This window comes from Zeus faber, assembly GCF_960531495.2.
Source record: "Zeus faber genome assembly, chromosome: 17".
In the NCBI taxonomy this organism is placed as follows: domain Eukaryota; kingdom Metazoa; phylum Chordata; class Actinopteri; order Zeiformes; family Zeidae; genus Zeus; species Zeus faber.
Genome location: NC_137204.1, coordinates 31,369,618 through 31,387,153, shown reverse-complemented (window position 1 = coordinate 31,387,153; position 17,536 = coordinate 31,369,618). Strand labels below are relative to the sequence as shown.

The 17,536-nt window shown below is 43.1% G+C and overlaps 1 protein-coding gene across 2 annotated transcripts in view; it reads right to left on the bottom strand.

Moving 5' to 3' along the window:
• LOC307243562 (uncharacterized protein) overlaps nt 1-11,640 on the bottom strand; it is a 39,548-nt gene extending 27,908 nt beyond the window's left edge. For both annotated transcript variants that reach the window (XM_080018402.1, XM_080018403.1), the window contains exons 1-6: nt 11,393-11,640; nt 9,393-9,465; nt 5,858-5,914; nt 3,644-3,721; nt 2,002-2,055; nt 1,210-1,266 (exon numbers count right to left, since the gene is read on the bottom strand). In XM_080018402.1, the coding sequence (XP_079874528.1) occupies nt 1,210-1,266; nt 2,002-2,055; nt 3,644-3,721; nt 5,858-5,914; nt 9,393-9,464 (318 nt within the window). In that variant the 5' untranslated portion in view covers nt 9,465; nt 11,393-11,640. The remainder of the gene's footprint in view (nt 1-1,209; nt 1,267-2,001; nt 2,056-3,643; nt 3,722-5,857; nt 5,915-9,392; nt 9,466-11,392) is intronic.
• Between the last annotated feature and the right edge of the window lie 5,896 nt (nt 11,641-17,536).

Sequence of the window (17,536 nt, the reverse complement as noted above, 5' to 3'; positions counted from 1 at the left end):
TCACAGCGTTTCTCACAGCGTTTGAGAGCATTTCCTTAAAGCATTTCCTGAGAGCATTTCTAAGAGTGTTTGAGAGCGTTTCTCAGAGCGTTTCCTGAAAGCATTTCCTGAGAGCGTTTCTCCGAGCGTTTCTCAGAAGCAATTCTAAGTGTTTTCTGAGCGTTTCTTTAGAGAGTTTCTCGGTGTTTCTCAGAGTGTTTCTCAGGCTATTTACCTGAGCATTTCCCAGAGCGTTTCTCAAAGCGTTTCTCAAAGCGTTTCCTAGAGCGTTTCTAAAGACCAATTCTCAGAGGCATTTCTTAGAGGAATTTCTCAGAGGCGTTTCTCTGTGTTTCCTGAGTGCATTTCTCAGAGCGTTCCTGACAGCGTTTCTCACAGCATTTCCTGAGAGCGTTTCTCAAGAGCATTTCTCAAGGGCATTTCTCAGAAGCATTTCTCGGTGTTTCCTGAGTGCGTTTCTCACAGCGTTACTCACAGCATTTCGCACAGCGTTTCCTGTGAGAACTTCCTGAGAGCGTTTCTCACATCGTTTCCTGAGTGTATCTCAGAGCGTTTCCTGAGAGCGTTTCTCAGAAGCAATTCTAAGTGTTTCCTGAGTGCGTTTTTCAGAGCATCTCTGATAGTGTTTTGAAAGCATTTCTGAGAGCATTTCCCCAGAGCATGTCCCAGAGCGTTTCTCAAGAGCGTTTCTCTGTGTTTCCTGAGTGTGTTTCTCAGAGCGTTTCTCAGGCTATTTCCCTGAGCATTTCCCAGAGCGTTTCTCAAAGCGTTTCCTAGAGCGTTTCTAAAGACCAATTCTCAGAGGCATTTCTCTGTGTTTCCTGAGTGCGTTTCTCAGAGCGTTTCCTGAAAGCATTTCCTAAGAGAATTTCCTGAGAGGGTTTCTCAGAGCGTTTCTCAGAGCGTTTCTCAGAGCGTTTCTCAGAGCGTTTCTCAGAAGTAATTCTCTGTGTTTCCTGAGTGTGTTTCTCAGAGCGTTTCTCAGAAGTATTTCTCTGTGTTCCCTGAGTGTGTTTCTCAGAGCGTTTCTTACAGCTTTTTAGGAAGCATTTCTCAGAAGAATTTCTCTGTGTTTCCTGAGTGCGTTTCTCAGAGCGTTTCCGAGAGCGTTTTCTCAGAGCGTTTCAAACATCCTTTCTGAGAGCGCTTTTCAGAGCATTTCTCAGTGTTTCCTGAGTGCGTTTCTGAGTGTGTATCTGAGAGCAATACCTGTGTGGACCTGAAGGGGTTCATCTTCTGCACGACGGTTCTCAATCTCCCCGAATTCTGAAACGTTCAAATACAGGCTGTAAAACAACACTTACCCTTAATCTTAAACTCCTAAACAATAGGCCGGCTTCTGAAATTAGGGCGTTGTCGAAATTCAAGACCTTCCTTGTAAAATACAGAGATCAAGAGGAAACAAGCATAAAAACCTGAACTATTAAGAACAGTTTGTGAAGCTCAAAAGGTTTTATTCAAACTTAGTATTTTTTATCATTTTAAATCCTATGTAACAAAAACACTTTCCAGGGGATTTAAAATGTCTCTCTTCCTTGAAAAGAGTTTTCAGTGAAATAATCAGATTGTGGACAGGAACCAGTTTGAAAGGTGAGTTTTTAATCATTATAGTAAAACAGAATATGGATTTCAAATATTTTAAAATGAATCATGAACAAAATCCCAGAATAATAAGGCACGAAATACAATTAATGTTGGTGGGTATTCAACTATTCGGTCCTTTTAAACATATATACACACATATCTGTGTACACACACACACACACACACACACACACACACACACACACACACACACACACACACACACACACACACACACACACACACACACACACACACACACACACACACACACACACACACACACACACACACACACACACACACGGCCTAAAGTACGTGGACACACCAGCATCATATGTGCTTGTCGATATTTTGTTTGCCAACCACGGCCATTTATATGGAACCGGATGTGGACACATCAAGACACACACTGACCTGAGTGGAATTTTGTTCCAGTGGTTGTGAATAAGAAGCTTTAACACCAGACACCTGAGACAGAGAAACATTGATTAAAGTCAAACTTTCATTTCTAAAGTAGGACGTCAACAGAGTGGAAAATGGTAGTATCAATATTAGGAGTCCCGCCCCGTATAGTTATTTTTAATGAAAAACTGATGTCAGTATTCTATGGATGTCATGGATCCGCTGCACTCACAGACTAGATAAATAAAATGTGTATTGGGGGCGGACCCGGCATGCCGTCGTCCAAGCTTGATCCAGATCCATTATTGTGGAATAATTCAGTAAAAAAAACAACTGTATTTTATCATCGCCACAACGCACATTCAAATGCTCAAATTACAGCGTGCACAGGTCACATGACAGCGTTGCAGTCTAGTGATTGGTCAACAACCGGGTCATCATCAAGATGGCAGCACGTGCAGATGTGACTGACATCAGACTTCCTTTTTTTTTTTTTTTTTAACCTGTGCTGTCAGCATGCTGGGCATACAACACAGAGTATTTGTTTGCCATTGCATCTCAGACAGAGTTAGTCTGCAAGTGGAGTTCAAGTTCTCAACCTGCAATAAAACTCTTTATTGATTCTTAAATCATCAAGAACTGCTGCAATAACTCTGTCCTGTGGACGACCTGTAGAATGGCAAGAGCACAGCTTTTGGTTAAAGAGAACCACCACCAACCCCTCTTTGGAGAACTATTTATCATGTTTGGGTCTATAAACAACTGATCACTACTCCAAGAGGGGGAGATTCACCACGTGTGAGACAAATAAACATAGAACCAAACAACATTTACACAAAAACATAAACATTGGACGACAACATGTATTGAAAAACAGTGAATTAGGTCCAGGAAAACTGGAACTACAACTGGTCACGTGGCCTCTTCCTGTCATGGTTATGGCAGTAAATGAGGGTGGAAAGGAGAGGGATGCAACCAGGAGGGTGCTGGGGTGCACTCCAAGCAGGTGTGGTGGTGTGTGCATGTGTGATGGGACCGCCTGTATGTCTGTGTGCGTGTGCGTGTGTGTAAGATGTCCACCGGTGAGAGTACATGACTTATCCCCATTGGTACTCATATAGAAGGTCAGTATTATGTCGCGGCGCCTTCAAGCAGCTGAAAGGGCCTCGAAGCCCCCCGCACTCCACAGCCCTGTAGACACCCTATGGCTGCAGGAAAGCCCCGAGCACCCTGCCCTGCGGTCACAGAAGACCCCCGGGCCCCCAGAGAAGCCAGAGGACCGTGGAGCAACCCCTATGGCCAGCCCTGAGGAGCATTACCCAGTCCCAAGGAGCACGAGGAGACCCCGCACCCCAGGGGCACACACATACATCCAACCCCCAGGTGCAGGCACAATACGCAGCCGCAGGCAGACTGACATCAGACTTCTATGAATATTAGAGATCTGATGAACACACCCATCAGATCTATAACCGACCAATAATAATATCATCATGAATATTATTATTAATATCATCATGAATATTATTATTATTATTATTATTATTATTAATAATAATAATCTATAAAATGTAATAAAAAATATTAAAGTAAACATTAAACTCAGTGTCAGGTCCATTTAGACCAACATTGATGTGGTTCAGTGTCCTGGTACCTGCTCAGACTCTGGAGCACGTCCTGGTTCCTCGGGTTCCTCGGGTTCCTTGGATTCCTGAGCAGCTACAGAAGAACCCTGGAGGCATCAGATCAGATCAGATCTCACATTCCTTTAAACCTACTTTACTGAACATGAAACGTAGCATTGTTACTGCATATACTGTCACTGCATAATTCCCATCAGCCCTGGGTTCTGCAGGAACCAGCAAACCACACTAGAACCTCACAACATGTAAGAACGTCAAACTATGGCAGAACCTCACACCCTGGTAAAACTTCACACTACACTAGAACCACATATTATGCGAGAACCTCATACTATGCTAGAACCTCACACCGTGTTTGAACCTCACATTACACTAGAATCTGACACTATGCTAGAACCTCACACTGTGTTAGAACCTCACATTATGCAAGAACCTTACACTGTGATAAAACCTCACACTATGCCGGAACCTCACACTACGCTAGAACGTCACACCATGTTAGAACCTCACACTACATGAAAACCTCACATTATGCTAGAACCTCACACTACACTTAAACCTCACATTTTGCTAGAACCTCACACCGTGTTAGAACCTCACACTATACTAGAACCTCACACCGTGTTAGAACCTCACACTATGCTACAACCTCACACAACGCTAGAGCCTCACACTACACTAAAACCTCACACTATACTAGAACCTCACACCGTGTAAGAACCTCACACCATGTTGGAACCTCACACCATGTTGGAACCTCACACCATGTTGGAACCTCAGACCATATAAGAACCTCACATTATGCTAGAACCTCACACTACGCTCAAACCTCACACCGTGTTAGAACCTCACACTACGCTCAAACCTCACACCGTGTGAGAACCTCACACAGTGAGATCCTCACTACGCTCGAACCTCACACCACGTTCGAACCTCACACGTGTTACATGACACCTTGTTAGAACCTCACACTACACTCGAACCTGACACCGTGTTAGAACCTCACACTACACTCGAACCTGACACCGTGTTAGAACCTCACACTACGTTCGAACCTCACATCATCTTAGAACCTCACACTACACTCGAACCTCTCGCTACGCTTTAACCTCACACCGTGTTACAACCTCACACTGTGCTACAACTTGACACCTTGTTAGAACCTCACACTACACGAAAACCTCACATTATGCTAGAACCTCACACTACACTAAAACCTCACATTATGCTAGAACCTCACACCATGTTAGAACCTCACACTATGCTACAACCTCACACAACGCTAGAGCCTCACACTGTGATAGAACCTCACACTACACTAAAACCTCACACTATGCTAGAACCTCACACTACACTAAAACCTCACACTATGCTAGAGCCTCACACTATGCTAGAGCCTCACACTATGCTAGAGCCTCACACTATGCTAGAGCCTCACACTATGCTAAAATCCTCACACCGTGTAAGAACCTCACACTGCGCTAGAACCTCACACTGCGCTAGAACCTCACACCATGTTGAAACCCCACACTAGAACCTCACACCATGTTAGAATCTCAGACCATATAAGAACCTCACATTGTGCTAGAACCTCACACTACGCTCAAACCTCACACCTTGTTAGAACCTCACACTACGCGGGAACCTCACACCGTGTTAGAAACCTCACACCGTGTTAAAAACCTCACACCGTGTTAAAAACCTCACACCGTGTTAAAAACCTCACACCGTGTTAGAACCTCACACATGATAGAACCTCACACATGATAGAACCTCACACATGATAGAACCTCACACTGTGTCAGAACCTCACACTACGCTCGAACCTCACACCATGTTACAACCTCACACCATGTTACAACCTCACACCATGTTACAACCTGACACCGTGTTAGAACCTCACATTACGCTCAAACCTCACACCGTGTTAGAACCTCACATTACGCTCAAACCTCACACCGTGTTAGAACCTCACACTACACTCGAACCTCACACCGTGCTACAACCTCACACCGTGCTACAACCTCACACCTTGTTAGAACCTCACACTACGCTCGAACCTCACACCGTGTTAGAACCTCACACTACGCGGGAACCTCACACTACGTTAGAACCTCACACTACGTTAGAACCTCACACTACGTTAGAACCTCACACTACGTTAGATCCTCACACTACGTTAGATCCTCACACTGCGCTAGAACCTCACACAAGTGTGGACCTACCTGTGGAACGTTGTTGTGACCTGGGTTCAGACGGTGACGGACAGAGTTCTGCAGCTCCTGCAGAGACAATTAATCAGTCAATCAATCAATCAATGGATGGATCAATGAGGTGTGAGGGAAAATTCCCTCTCGGCACAAACACTTGCAGAGTGAGGATGGCGCATGCGCAAGATGGCAGCGCCCTGTGGCCAGCGGCCACTCCAGCTCCCGATAGCGATGTGCGTTTTATGTTAAATGTGTTGTCTGTACTGTCACAGTCGTGTACGAAAATAGTCTACAACAGAAGCTCATTACTCGGACTACGAAACGCCAACATTTCAAAACATCTTTCTGGAGTTACGCTGGCTTTGGAACTCGAAGAACTCGAGGAGCTAGGCATTCTACAGTGGCAAGACCCAGGGGTCAGCAAGGTAGCGGACTCCCTTCCCACCACTGGCCGACACCGGAGGCGGCGCAAGCGGTCTGCGAGACCCAGCAAGCATCGTAAGCGGTGTGCTAGACCCAGAAAGCACGGAACTCGAGCGGGCATCAGCGACAGGCTAAAAGCCAACCCTTACAGACCTGCACTTCCCTCTATCCTGCTATCCAACGTTCGCTCGCTGGAAAACAAAATGGACTACCTCAGATTGGATCTAACCACGCAAAGTAAGACATCATCCTCACTGAGACGTGGCTTAATCAGAACGTTCCGGACAACGCCATTCAAGTGGATGGACTAACAACATTCCGGGCGGACAGGAGCCATGCTCTCAGCGGAAAATCTCGGGGAGGTGGTGTATGTATTTTCATCAATAACAACTGGTGCACTCACACCGAAATTGTCTTAAGTCACTGTTCTCCGGATATAGAATTTCTAACAGTTAAATGCCGACCATTCTACATGCCCAGAGAATTCACAGCCATCTACATCACAGCTGTTTACATTCCACCCAGTGCGATAACTAAGGACGCACCGTCTACACTGTATCAGTCTGTGAGCTCAATGCAGAACTAAAATCCAGACTCTGTCTATATAATCGCTGGTGATTTCAATCAGGCCAAATTGAAGACAGTACTTCCACATTACCACAAACATGCGAACTTTGCGACCCGGGGAGAGAACATTCTTGACCAGGTATACACCAACATTAAACAGGCATTCAGAGCTGTTCCCCACCCCCACCTGGGGAACTTGGACCATCTCTCTGTTATGCTAATGCCATCTTACAAACCACTTCTTACCAGGAGTAAGCCATCTGTGAAGCAGATCAGAGCATGGCCAGAAGGAGCAACCTCAGCTCTCCAAGACTGTTTTGAATGCACAGTTTGGCCTGTTTTTAGGGAGGCTGCCACTACCAACCATCATGTCAACCTCACGGAATATACTGAGTCTGTGACAGGCTATATACACAAATGCATGGACGATGTGACCGTCGTCAAAAACATCACTACAAGAGCCAATGACAAACCCTGGTTCACCGGGGAGGTACGTGCACTCCTGAGGGTACGGAACGCTGCCTTCAAGTCTGGGGACAAGGACGCCCTCAGGGCTGCGAGGGCCAACTTGAACAGGGGCGTGAGAACAGCCAAGCGTGCCTATGGACAGAAAATCCAATCACACTTCACAGACACAAAAGACCCCAGTCGCCTGTGGCAAGGCATCCAGTCAGTCACCGGTTACAGGCCAACACCCCCACCCTGCGTGGACAACACAGACTTCCTCAACACACTTAACACATTCTTCAGCCGGTTTGAGGAAAACAACACCACCACACCAACAAAAGCCCTGACCTGCCTGGACAATGTAACACTTCACCTGGACCCTGCTGATGTGCGGAAGACCTCAAGGTGAACCCCAGAAAAGCTGCAGGTCCTGACAACATACAGGGGCATGTGCTCAGAGACTGTTCTGACCAACTTACAGATGTTCTCACGGATATCTACAACACCTCTCTGAGCCAAGCCATCATACCAGCTTGCTTCAAAGCCGCCACCATCATACCGCTACCATCATAAGAAATCCCCAGCCTCAACACTGAACGACTACCGACCCATAGCACTCACGCCCATCATGATGAAGTGCCTTGAAAGATTGGTCAAGGCCCACATAACATCCAGTCTCCCCACTACACTTGATCCATTCCAGTTTGCAGATCGTCCCAATCGCTCCACTGATGATGCCATAGCAACAGCACTCCACCTATGCCTGGCTCATCTGGAAAACAAAAACAGTTACGTGCAGATACTGTTCATTGACTTCAGTTCCGCCTTCAACACAGTCATCCCCCAACACCTGGTAAATAAACTCAGCGAAATAGACATCAGCACCCCAATCTGCAACTGGCTACTGGACTTCCTTACTGATAGACCACAGACAGTAAGAGTTGGCAAAAACTCCTCAGAGACCATCACTGTGAACACTGGAGTCCCCCAAGGATGTGTGTTGTCCCCTCTGCTGTTCACACTGGCAACACATGACTGTTGTGCCAGACACAACTCGAACCACTTCATTAAGTTTGCAGATGACAACAGTTGTGGGCCTCATCAGTGACGACAACGACTCAGCCTACAGAGAGGAGGTACATCAACAGGTGTGACAACAATAATCTACATCTCAATGCAAACAAGACAAAAGAAATAACTGTGGACTTCAGAAAGAAACACACACCACACATCCCATTCACCATCAATGGCAGTGCAGTGGAGTCTGTGAAGAACACCAAGTTCCTGGGGACGCACATCACAGACGACCTGACATGGTCAATCAACACCACCTCCCTAGTAAAGAAGGCACAGCAACGCCTCTACTTCCTTCGCCAGATGAGGAGAGCTGACCTCCCCTCTTCTGCCCTCACCACCTTCTACAGGGGTGCTATTGAGAGCATTCTTACCAACAGCCTCTCAGTCTGGTATGGCAGCTGCTCTGCTGCTGACCAGAAAGCCCTACAAAGATAGGTGAGGACAGCGGAGAAGAAGAACACCAAAACAGCACAACCATCCATCCAGGACCTGTACCCGTCTCGCTGCCGCAAGATCATCAAGGACCACACCCACCCAGCACACAAACTGTTCACCCTCCTACCTTCTGGCAAGCGGTACCGCAGCATGCGGTGCAATACCACCAGATTCAGGAGCAGCTTTTTTCCAAAGGCCATCAGACTACTCAACTCACCAAACACGACATGGACACAACACCCACAAAGACCAACTGACTGCACAATATTTACATTTTTACAAGACATATGTATCTCCTTGGTATACATATGTATCCTCTTGCTGCTAGCTTTGTACTGCACCTTATTACCTAATAACATACCTCATTTGACTTCTTGAGTATATTAAGACTAACCTGAGTCTTGTTGTGTCTATTGTTGTTGTCTTTTTGCACTTTCATGTTATATGTTGTGTTACAAATATTAGTTGCACATTTGGAGTATGGGGAAACGCAATTTTGATCCTCTGTGAAATTACGTGTTGCATGGTACGATTGACAATAAAGTACACTTTGAACTTTTGAAGACAGAACAAATTAAGGAACACAGGGATGTGGAGCCACCTGGTGGCTGGGTCTGGGAGGAACCACAGGGGCAGAAGCTTCTGGAGCTTTGTTCCTACGGAGGAAGTTCATCCTGGAACAGACAGAGGGGTCATGTTTTATTATCAATCAATCAATCAATCAATCAATCATCATCATGATTCTATACAAATATTAATTGAACAACATTATAGATATCGAATGGCTATTTTTATTTTGTAGATCCACTGATCCGTCTGGGAGAGATATTTTCTAATATATTAATTAAATAATGTGAAGTGTGTGTATAATATGAATATATTAATATAATATTAATAATATAATACAATGATACAGGTAATAAAATGTTACCAAAGAGTTACTGATCATACAAGTCACTGATCATACAAGTCATTGATCCTACTAGAGTGACTGATCATACTAGTCTTTGATCATGCTAGTTATTTATCATACTAGAGTTACTAATCATTCGAGAGCTACTGATCATACTAGAGGTACCGATCATAGCAGAGTTATTGATCATACTCGAGTTACTAATCCTATGGAAGTTACTGATCCTACTAGAGTTATTGATCATCCTAGTTATTGACCATACTAGAGATACTGATCATATCAGAGTAACTGATCATACTAGAGTCACTGATCATACTAGTTACTGATCATACTCGTCTTTTATCATACTAGTTATTGATCATTCTAGAGATACTGATCATTCTAGAGGTACTGGTCATTCTAGAGTTACCGATCATAGTAGAGTTAAAGACCATACTAGTTATTGATCATACTAGAGTTACTGATCATACAAGTTATTCATCATACAAGAGTTACTAATCATACTAGTTATTGATCATACTAGAGTTAAAGACCATACTAGTTATTGATCATACCAGAGTTACTGGTCATATAAGTTATTGATCATACTACAGTTACTAATCATACTAGTTATTGATCACACTAAAGTTAAAGACCATACTAGTTATTGATCATACTAGAGTTACTGGTCAAACAAGTTATTGATCATACTAGAGTTACTGATCATACTAGAGTAGCTGATCATACCATTTATTGATCACAGTAGTTACTGATCATACTAGTTATTGATCATTCTAAAGTTACTGATCATACTAATTATTGATCATACTAGTTATTGATCATACAAGAGTTACTAATCACACTGGTTACTGATCCTACTAGAGTTACTGATCATACTACTTATTGATCATACTAGTTACTGATACTACAAGAGTTATTGATCATACTACATTTACTGGCCATACTAAAGTAACTGATTATACTAGTTATTAATCATACTAGAGTTAATGATCATACTATAGTACTGATCATAGTAGGGTTGATCATACTAGAGTTACTGATCTTACTAGTTATTGATCATACTAGTGTTGCTGATCATACAAGTTATTGATCATACTAGTTATTGATCGTATAAGAGGTACCAATCATACTTGTTATTGATCACATTGCAGTTATCGATCATACTTGAGTGACTGATGCTACTAAAGTTACGGATAATACTAGTTATTGATCATACTACAGTTTCTGATCCTACAAGAATTACTGATCAAACGAGTTATAGTTATTGATCATACTAGAGTCACAGATCATTCTAGTTGTTGATCATAGTAGAATTACTGATCATAATAGAGTTACTGATCATACAAGTTATTGATCATACTACAGTTACTGATCATACCAGAAACAGTAGTACTAGTAGTTCGTAAAAGTTTGGGTTAGTTATAGTAGTACTAGTAGTTCGTAAAAGTTTGGGTTAGTTATAGTAGTACTAGTAGTTCGTAAAAGTTTGGGTTAGTTATAGTAGTACTAGTAGTTCGTAAAAGTTTGGGTTAGTTTGTGGATCAGGTGTTGACGGAACTCGGTCAGGTGCAGCTTCTGTGCGTTAACTTTCTATTGTACTTCATACTACTAGTACTACTACTAGTACTACTTAATACTTCAGAGAGTACTACATAGAGTACTTAGAGTGTAAAACAGTGAGAACTCACCTGAATGAAGTGAAGATTAATCCAAATGCAGAGAAATTCCAGCGGAGCGCAAAGTTTTGGAGGTGACGTCACTTCCTGTCGAGCAGGTTCCACAAACCGGTTCCACAGGCCGCTTCAGACTGGAGGGGCTCCTGGGGGCTCCCGGAGGCTCCTGGGGGCTCCTGAGGGCTCCTGGGGGCTCCTGGAGGCTCCCGAGGGCTCCTGGAACTGCTCAGATTTATCTGAGGTTCCACAATGCAGCGCGGGCTCTCACGTTCTCATCACGGTCAGCTGGTGGACCAGCTAGTGGGCGGGGCCATATATATATATATATATATATATATATATATATATATATATATATATATATATATATATATATATATATATATATATATATATATATATATATATATATATATATTTTTTTTTTTTTTTTTTTATATGCCTGATAGAGAGATAGATAGATACTCTTATCTATATATAGATATTTATATATATGTATATATATTAGGGTTAGATAGATAGATAGATAGATAATAGATAGATAGATAATAGATAGATAGATAGATAGATAGATAGATAATAGATAGACAGATAGATAGATAGATAGATAGATAGATAGATAATAGATAGATAGATAATAGATAGATAGATAATAGATAGATAGATAGATGGATAGATAGACACACACACACACTTTATATCGTGTGTGTGTGTCTTATAACACTATTATATAGACTGGAGACACGTAAAGCACCTGTTCTTTATTTACCTGCTCTAAACACCTTTCACCTTCCATTTCATTATCGTCCATCAGCGCAAAAAACGTGTCGGAAATAACGTGTTAACACGTCAAAAAAAAAACGACGATTTAACGTTTCACTTCTTGACGCGTTAACACGTCGGTTTTTGACGTGTGACGTCATTTATAACGTGAACACGTAAAAAAATTGTTCAAAAAGGACGTGTTGACACGTCATGTAAAACGCCATGCTTGTCTAATAGGGTGATAGAAGGGAAGTCTAATTCACAGTGATTTTTGTCCCTTATTTCCTCTCTGCCATTTCTTTTTCATTTGTTTATTGTGATTATACTTTTAACCTCAACCTTGCTGTATTTAACTCCAATATGTATTTCTGTTCCTTAATTCTGAATGATGTTCGAGCTATGTCAAGTACAATGTCTGGCCTTGTATGTGACTGTATGTATTTAATTATTGTTAGTGCAATTGGTTTATCTTCTTCTCTCAGTACTTATTCTACTACTTAGAATATCTTTTTGGCTGTTGCTGTGGCCACAAGCCAAAATATGATGCTATGGCTGACATGAAGTGCTTTGAGTTGATTTGATCATGATGATGCTGTTTATCCCATATAATGTCAAAAACAATCATTTCCAAACCTGCGTCTGCAGTAATGGTACCAGTCCAAATGGTACCTGTCCCTCTGCACATTCACATATGTTTCTTCCATCAACTGATGATGCTGTCATGTTTTGGTGTGCAGTTAGAAGGGGGATACATATGCATTATAATATTTCTTCGGAGGAAAAGAAAATTTGATTTTTTTAGATAGATTGAATTGTTCCCTATTTCCTGGGACTCATTGAGATGTTACTGATGAGGTCGATGGTGACAGGTGGCACAGCACTCTACTCAACAATCTTATGGAGAAATTTAGTCTGAAATACTCTCAGCTCCATGTTTACAAAACAAATGAGTCGGTAGTGGGCTATAGATGGACATGATCCTGGATCCTGGGAAGTGGACATGGAGGTCATGGAGGTCATGGAGGTCACAGGCATCAGTCCAGCAACTGATATGAAGGAGTGAGATTTGTCTGTGGCTGGTAGAGGGGAGGATCATGTATTGAAACATTTATGATCCATTTCCATATGGAGGGACATGGGGGGGGGGGGCGCACAGATACTAAAACTCAAACTAACCTGACGAAAGTACACCACCGCGGGGAGGTGGGGGGGAGGGGGTCCATTGGTGTATACTGGTTTCTCTTTTTCTATTTTGAATGGTCTATTAAATTCAGGGTTGGGTGAGAAAAGGAATATAGGGTCCTACGGGTCTCATTATGAATTTAATTCATAACAATTTAACTCGCTATAAATATCTGTGTATGTATCTGTGTGTTTGAATAATTGTAAGTCGCTTTGGATAAAAGTGTCTGCTAAATGTAATGAATTTATGGGTAAATAATGATGTGATTGTGTTACTAGTGATTTATTTGTTTGGGGAATATACCTGCATTGTCAGAATTTACATATGTAATTTGTCAAGCCCTGAATAATATGTTTGGCCATTTTAAGTGGCACCCCCTATTTACACTACCACCAAATTAACAGTAAAATGTCCAGAGCTGTCCAAAACTGTTGACTTCATTTTGGTAGCTCTTATAAATACTGAGATATAGGGCTTCAAAGGTGACCTCTGGTCAGGGTTCATCGGTCAATATCTTAGTTTGGGGTTCACTGAAATCTCTCCAATTTACATATGTTGACCAACAAGATGGGTCCTTTCCAAAAATGCTGGCTTGTGAAGGCGTGGCCAGACCCCGCTGTTGCGGGGACTGCTTGAAGGGGTGGCCTGGCTTGGTGGTAAGTCGGAGGGGGCTGCTGCTGTGTCCCTTCCCCATTCTGGAGAGTCCCTATTCAGGTGACAGTTTCGCCTGCCACACGCCACCCAAGTGGCATTTTCAGGGACCTCCGGCACAGAGACACAGATGATGGGGTTTCCGACACACAGTTTATTGTAGAGAGTGGGCCAGTTGGAATAAGGTGGGCCAGGAGCAGATGGACATGTGTGATGTCAAGGGCTCCTCTCCTGAGTGTGTGTGGGGATGGGGGTTTTACCTGTTGCGCGTTAGACCAACCAACAAGCAACAGGTATGCAGCCATTCTGATCCTTGGTACCAATGACCTAGACCCAGGACAGGTGTGGCTGCTAAAAAAAACACACCATCCCTTCACCACAAGAACATTTTGAGTAAGGACCAAAATAAAAGCAGCTGATTAGGAAAGAGATTATGGGTTAGATGGGTGCTTGATCACCATGTGTTGGATTTGTTCCCATCCCACCTGGACAGCTGAAGCCGGACAAAGACTAGCAATTGCATCTCGCTTCTCAGGTCTCTCATACTTACCGTGAATACCTATGTCCGAGGCTTCGTCCATGTCCGAGGCATCGTCCATGTCCGAGGCGTCGTCCATGTCCAAGGCCTCGTCCATGCCAAGGCATCGTCCATGTCTGAGGCTTTGTCAATGAGTGAGGCGTCGTCGGCGTTGTCCATGTCCGAGGCATCATCCATGTCTGAGGTGTCGTCCATGTCTGAGGCGTCGTCCATGTCTGAGGCGTCGTCCATGTCTGAGGCGTCGTCAATGTCTGATGCATTGTCCATGTCTGAGGCATCGTCGGCTTCGTCCACGTCTGAGGCGTCATCCATCTGTGAGGCATCGTCGGATTCGTCCATGTCTGAAGCGTTGTCTATGTCTGAGGCGTTGTCCATGTCTGAGGCATCTTCCATGTCTGAGGCGTCGTCCATGTGTCAGGTTATATTCAATGTCTGAGGCATCTTCCATGTCTGTGTGTGTACGTATCTATGAATGTGAGTGTGTGTATCTATGCGTGTGTGTGTGTGTGTGTGTGTGTCTATGTATCTATGTTTGAGAGTGTGTGTGTATGTGTATGTATCTATGAATGTGAGTGTGTATGTGTGTATCTATGAATGTGAGTGTGTGTGTGTGTATCTAATTATGAGCGTGTGTATGTGTGTTTGTCTGTATGTGTGTGTATGTACCTATGAATGTGAGTGTGTATCTATGCGTGTGTGTGTGTATGTATCTACTGTATGAATGTGAGCGTGTGTGTACTATGAATGTGAGTGTGTGTGTATGTATCTATGAATGTGAGTGTATCTATGTGTGTGTGTGTGTGTGTTTTTGTGTGTATCTATGAATGTGTGTATGTATCTACAGTATGTGTGAGTGTGTATGTGTGTGTGTATCTATGAATGTGTGTATGTATCTATGTGTGAGAGTGTGTGTATGTATCTATGTGTGAGAGTGTGTGTGTGTATCTATGAATGTGTGTATGTATCTATGCGTGAGAGTGTGTGTGTGTGTGTGTGTGTGAACGTGAGTGTGTGTGTGTGTATCTATGAATGTGAGCGTATGTGTGTATCTATGCATGAGAGCATATGTGTGTATCTATGAATGTGTGTGTGTGTGTGTATCTATGAATGTGTGTGTGTGTGTATCTATGAATGTGAGTGTGTGTATGTATCTATGCGTGTGTGTGTGTGTGTGTATGAACGTGAGTGTATGTGTGTATCTATGCATGAGAGTGTATGTGTGTATCTATGAATGTGTGTGTGTGTATGTATCTGTGTGTGAGAGTGTGTATCTATGAACGTGTTTGTGTGTGTGTATCTATGCCTGAGAGAGTGTGTGTGTATCTATGAGTGTGTGTATCTATGAATGTGAGTGTGTGTGTGTGTGTGTGTGTTTATGAATGTGAGTGTGTGTGTGTGTGTGTGTGTATCTATGAATGTGAGTGTGTGTGTGTGTGTGTGTGTGTGTATCTATGAATGTGAGTGTGTTGTGTGTTGTTTACCTCAGCTATAACTGGACCTCACATTTGCATCAGCAGTATGTTACAGAGAGTGGAGCATCTCTTTGATGGCCCCTAGTTCAGACATTGCTGTGGTAGTGGGTGAGACAGGTAGCCTACTTTACCTACTTTAAAGGTATTGAGAAACAACACTCAGCCCTACTAGTAAACATAACCTCACCTCGTTCTCTCTCTCTCACTAATAAAATATGAAAATAAATGTACATCGTTGGAATCATTTGTGATTTTGCTGTGAGAAATATATATCCAGATAAGTAAAAACGAACTTTAAATAAAATAGAAACATGAAGACTTGCAGTTTAAAGGTTTAAATGAGATAAGAATTACAATAACACTGCAATAATCTTTTGTTTAAATGAAAGTATTGAAAGATATTTGTTCTGTATGTATGAACACTGTGTATGTCTCGAGATCAGCACAGTGCAGTGGTCAGTGCAGGATACACAGGTGATGGAGTCTTCATGCTGCTTGTATTCCACTGGACACGCCCTTTTCTACTCACAGCAGCTCCACATCTTGCCGCTGTTTCTCCAGAAGATATAGAAGTCTTCAGTTGTCATCAGTTTTTGGGTGGTTGTATTGTGTGGGTAGGGTGTGTGCAGGTGTTTCCACCTCCCGCTGGGTGCAGCAGGTGGAGCCAGGTCTGCCTGTAGAGGCCTCTCCACGGCCAGGCTGTGTTCACTCAGTCTCTACATCCTCAAGGATTTCCTTGGTTTTGGATCAGCTACAGTGGTCAGGTCACCTGCCTCTGACCATTCTCTGTTTAGGGATTAATAGCAGTTTATTCTGGTCTGTCTTGGTTTGTCCCGGTTTATTCTGGTTTGTTCCAGTTTGTTCTGGTTTTGAGTTCTTTCCAAAGTGTCAAATAGTTTTGTTTCTGTTTTCTTCCCATTGGGTTGAGTGTCATGGGGTTTGTGTCTGGCAGCAGCTGGCTGCGGGGGTTCCTCCCCAGTCTCTCTGGAGGTCAGGGCTTTGTTATGGGGCGTGTCAGAGTCACTTTCTTTAAGGTGACTATAAAACTTAAATGCTCTCTTCATATTTTTTATTATTAATGGGTGTTGTCCTAATTCCGCTCTGCATGCTTCATTTTGAGTTTTCTGTGGACACAGAGAATGGATTTTGCAGAATTCTGCAGTCTCCATTTGGTGTTTGTCCCATTTTGTCAAGTCTTGGTTGGCGAGTGGAACCCAGACCTCGCAACCATGAAGGGACAGTTTCTATAACAGAATGGTCATCCATGTAGATGTTGAAGAGGGTCCGACTGAAGATGCGTCCTCTTCGAACCCCTGGCCTGGGGGAAAGAAGTCTTGTGTTTTTTGTTGATCTTGACATAGCACTTGTGTACATTGAGTTAATGTTGTAGGTTTTTCCCCCCAACACCACTTTCTAACAGTTTGTACAGCAGACCATCGTACCAAATCGAATCAAAGCCTTTTTTAAAGTCAACAAAACAGGAGAATAATAAGCTTTTGCTTATTTGGTTGTCAATCAGGGTGCTTGGGGGGGAAGATATGGTCTTCTGC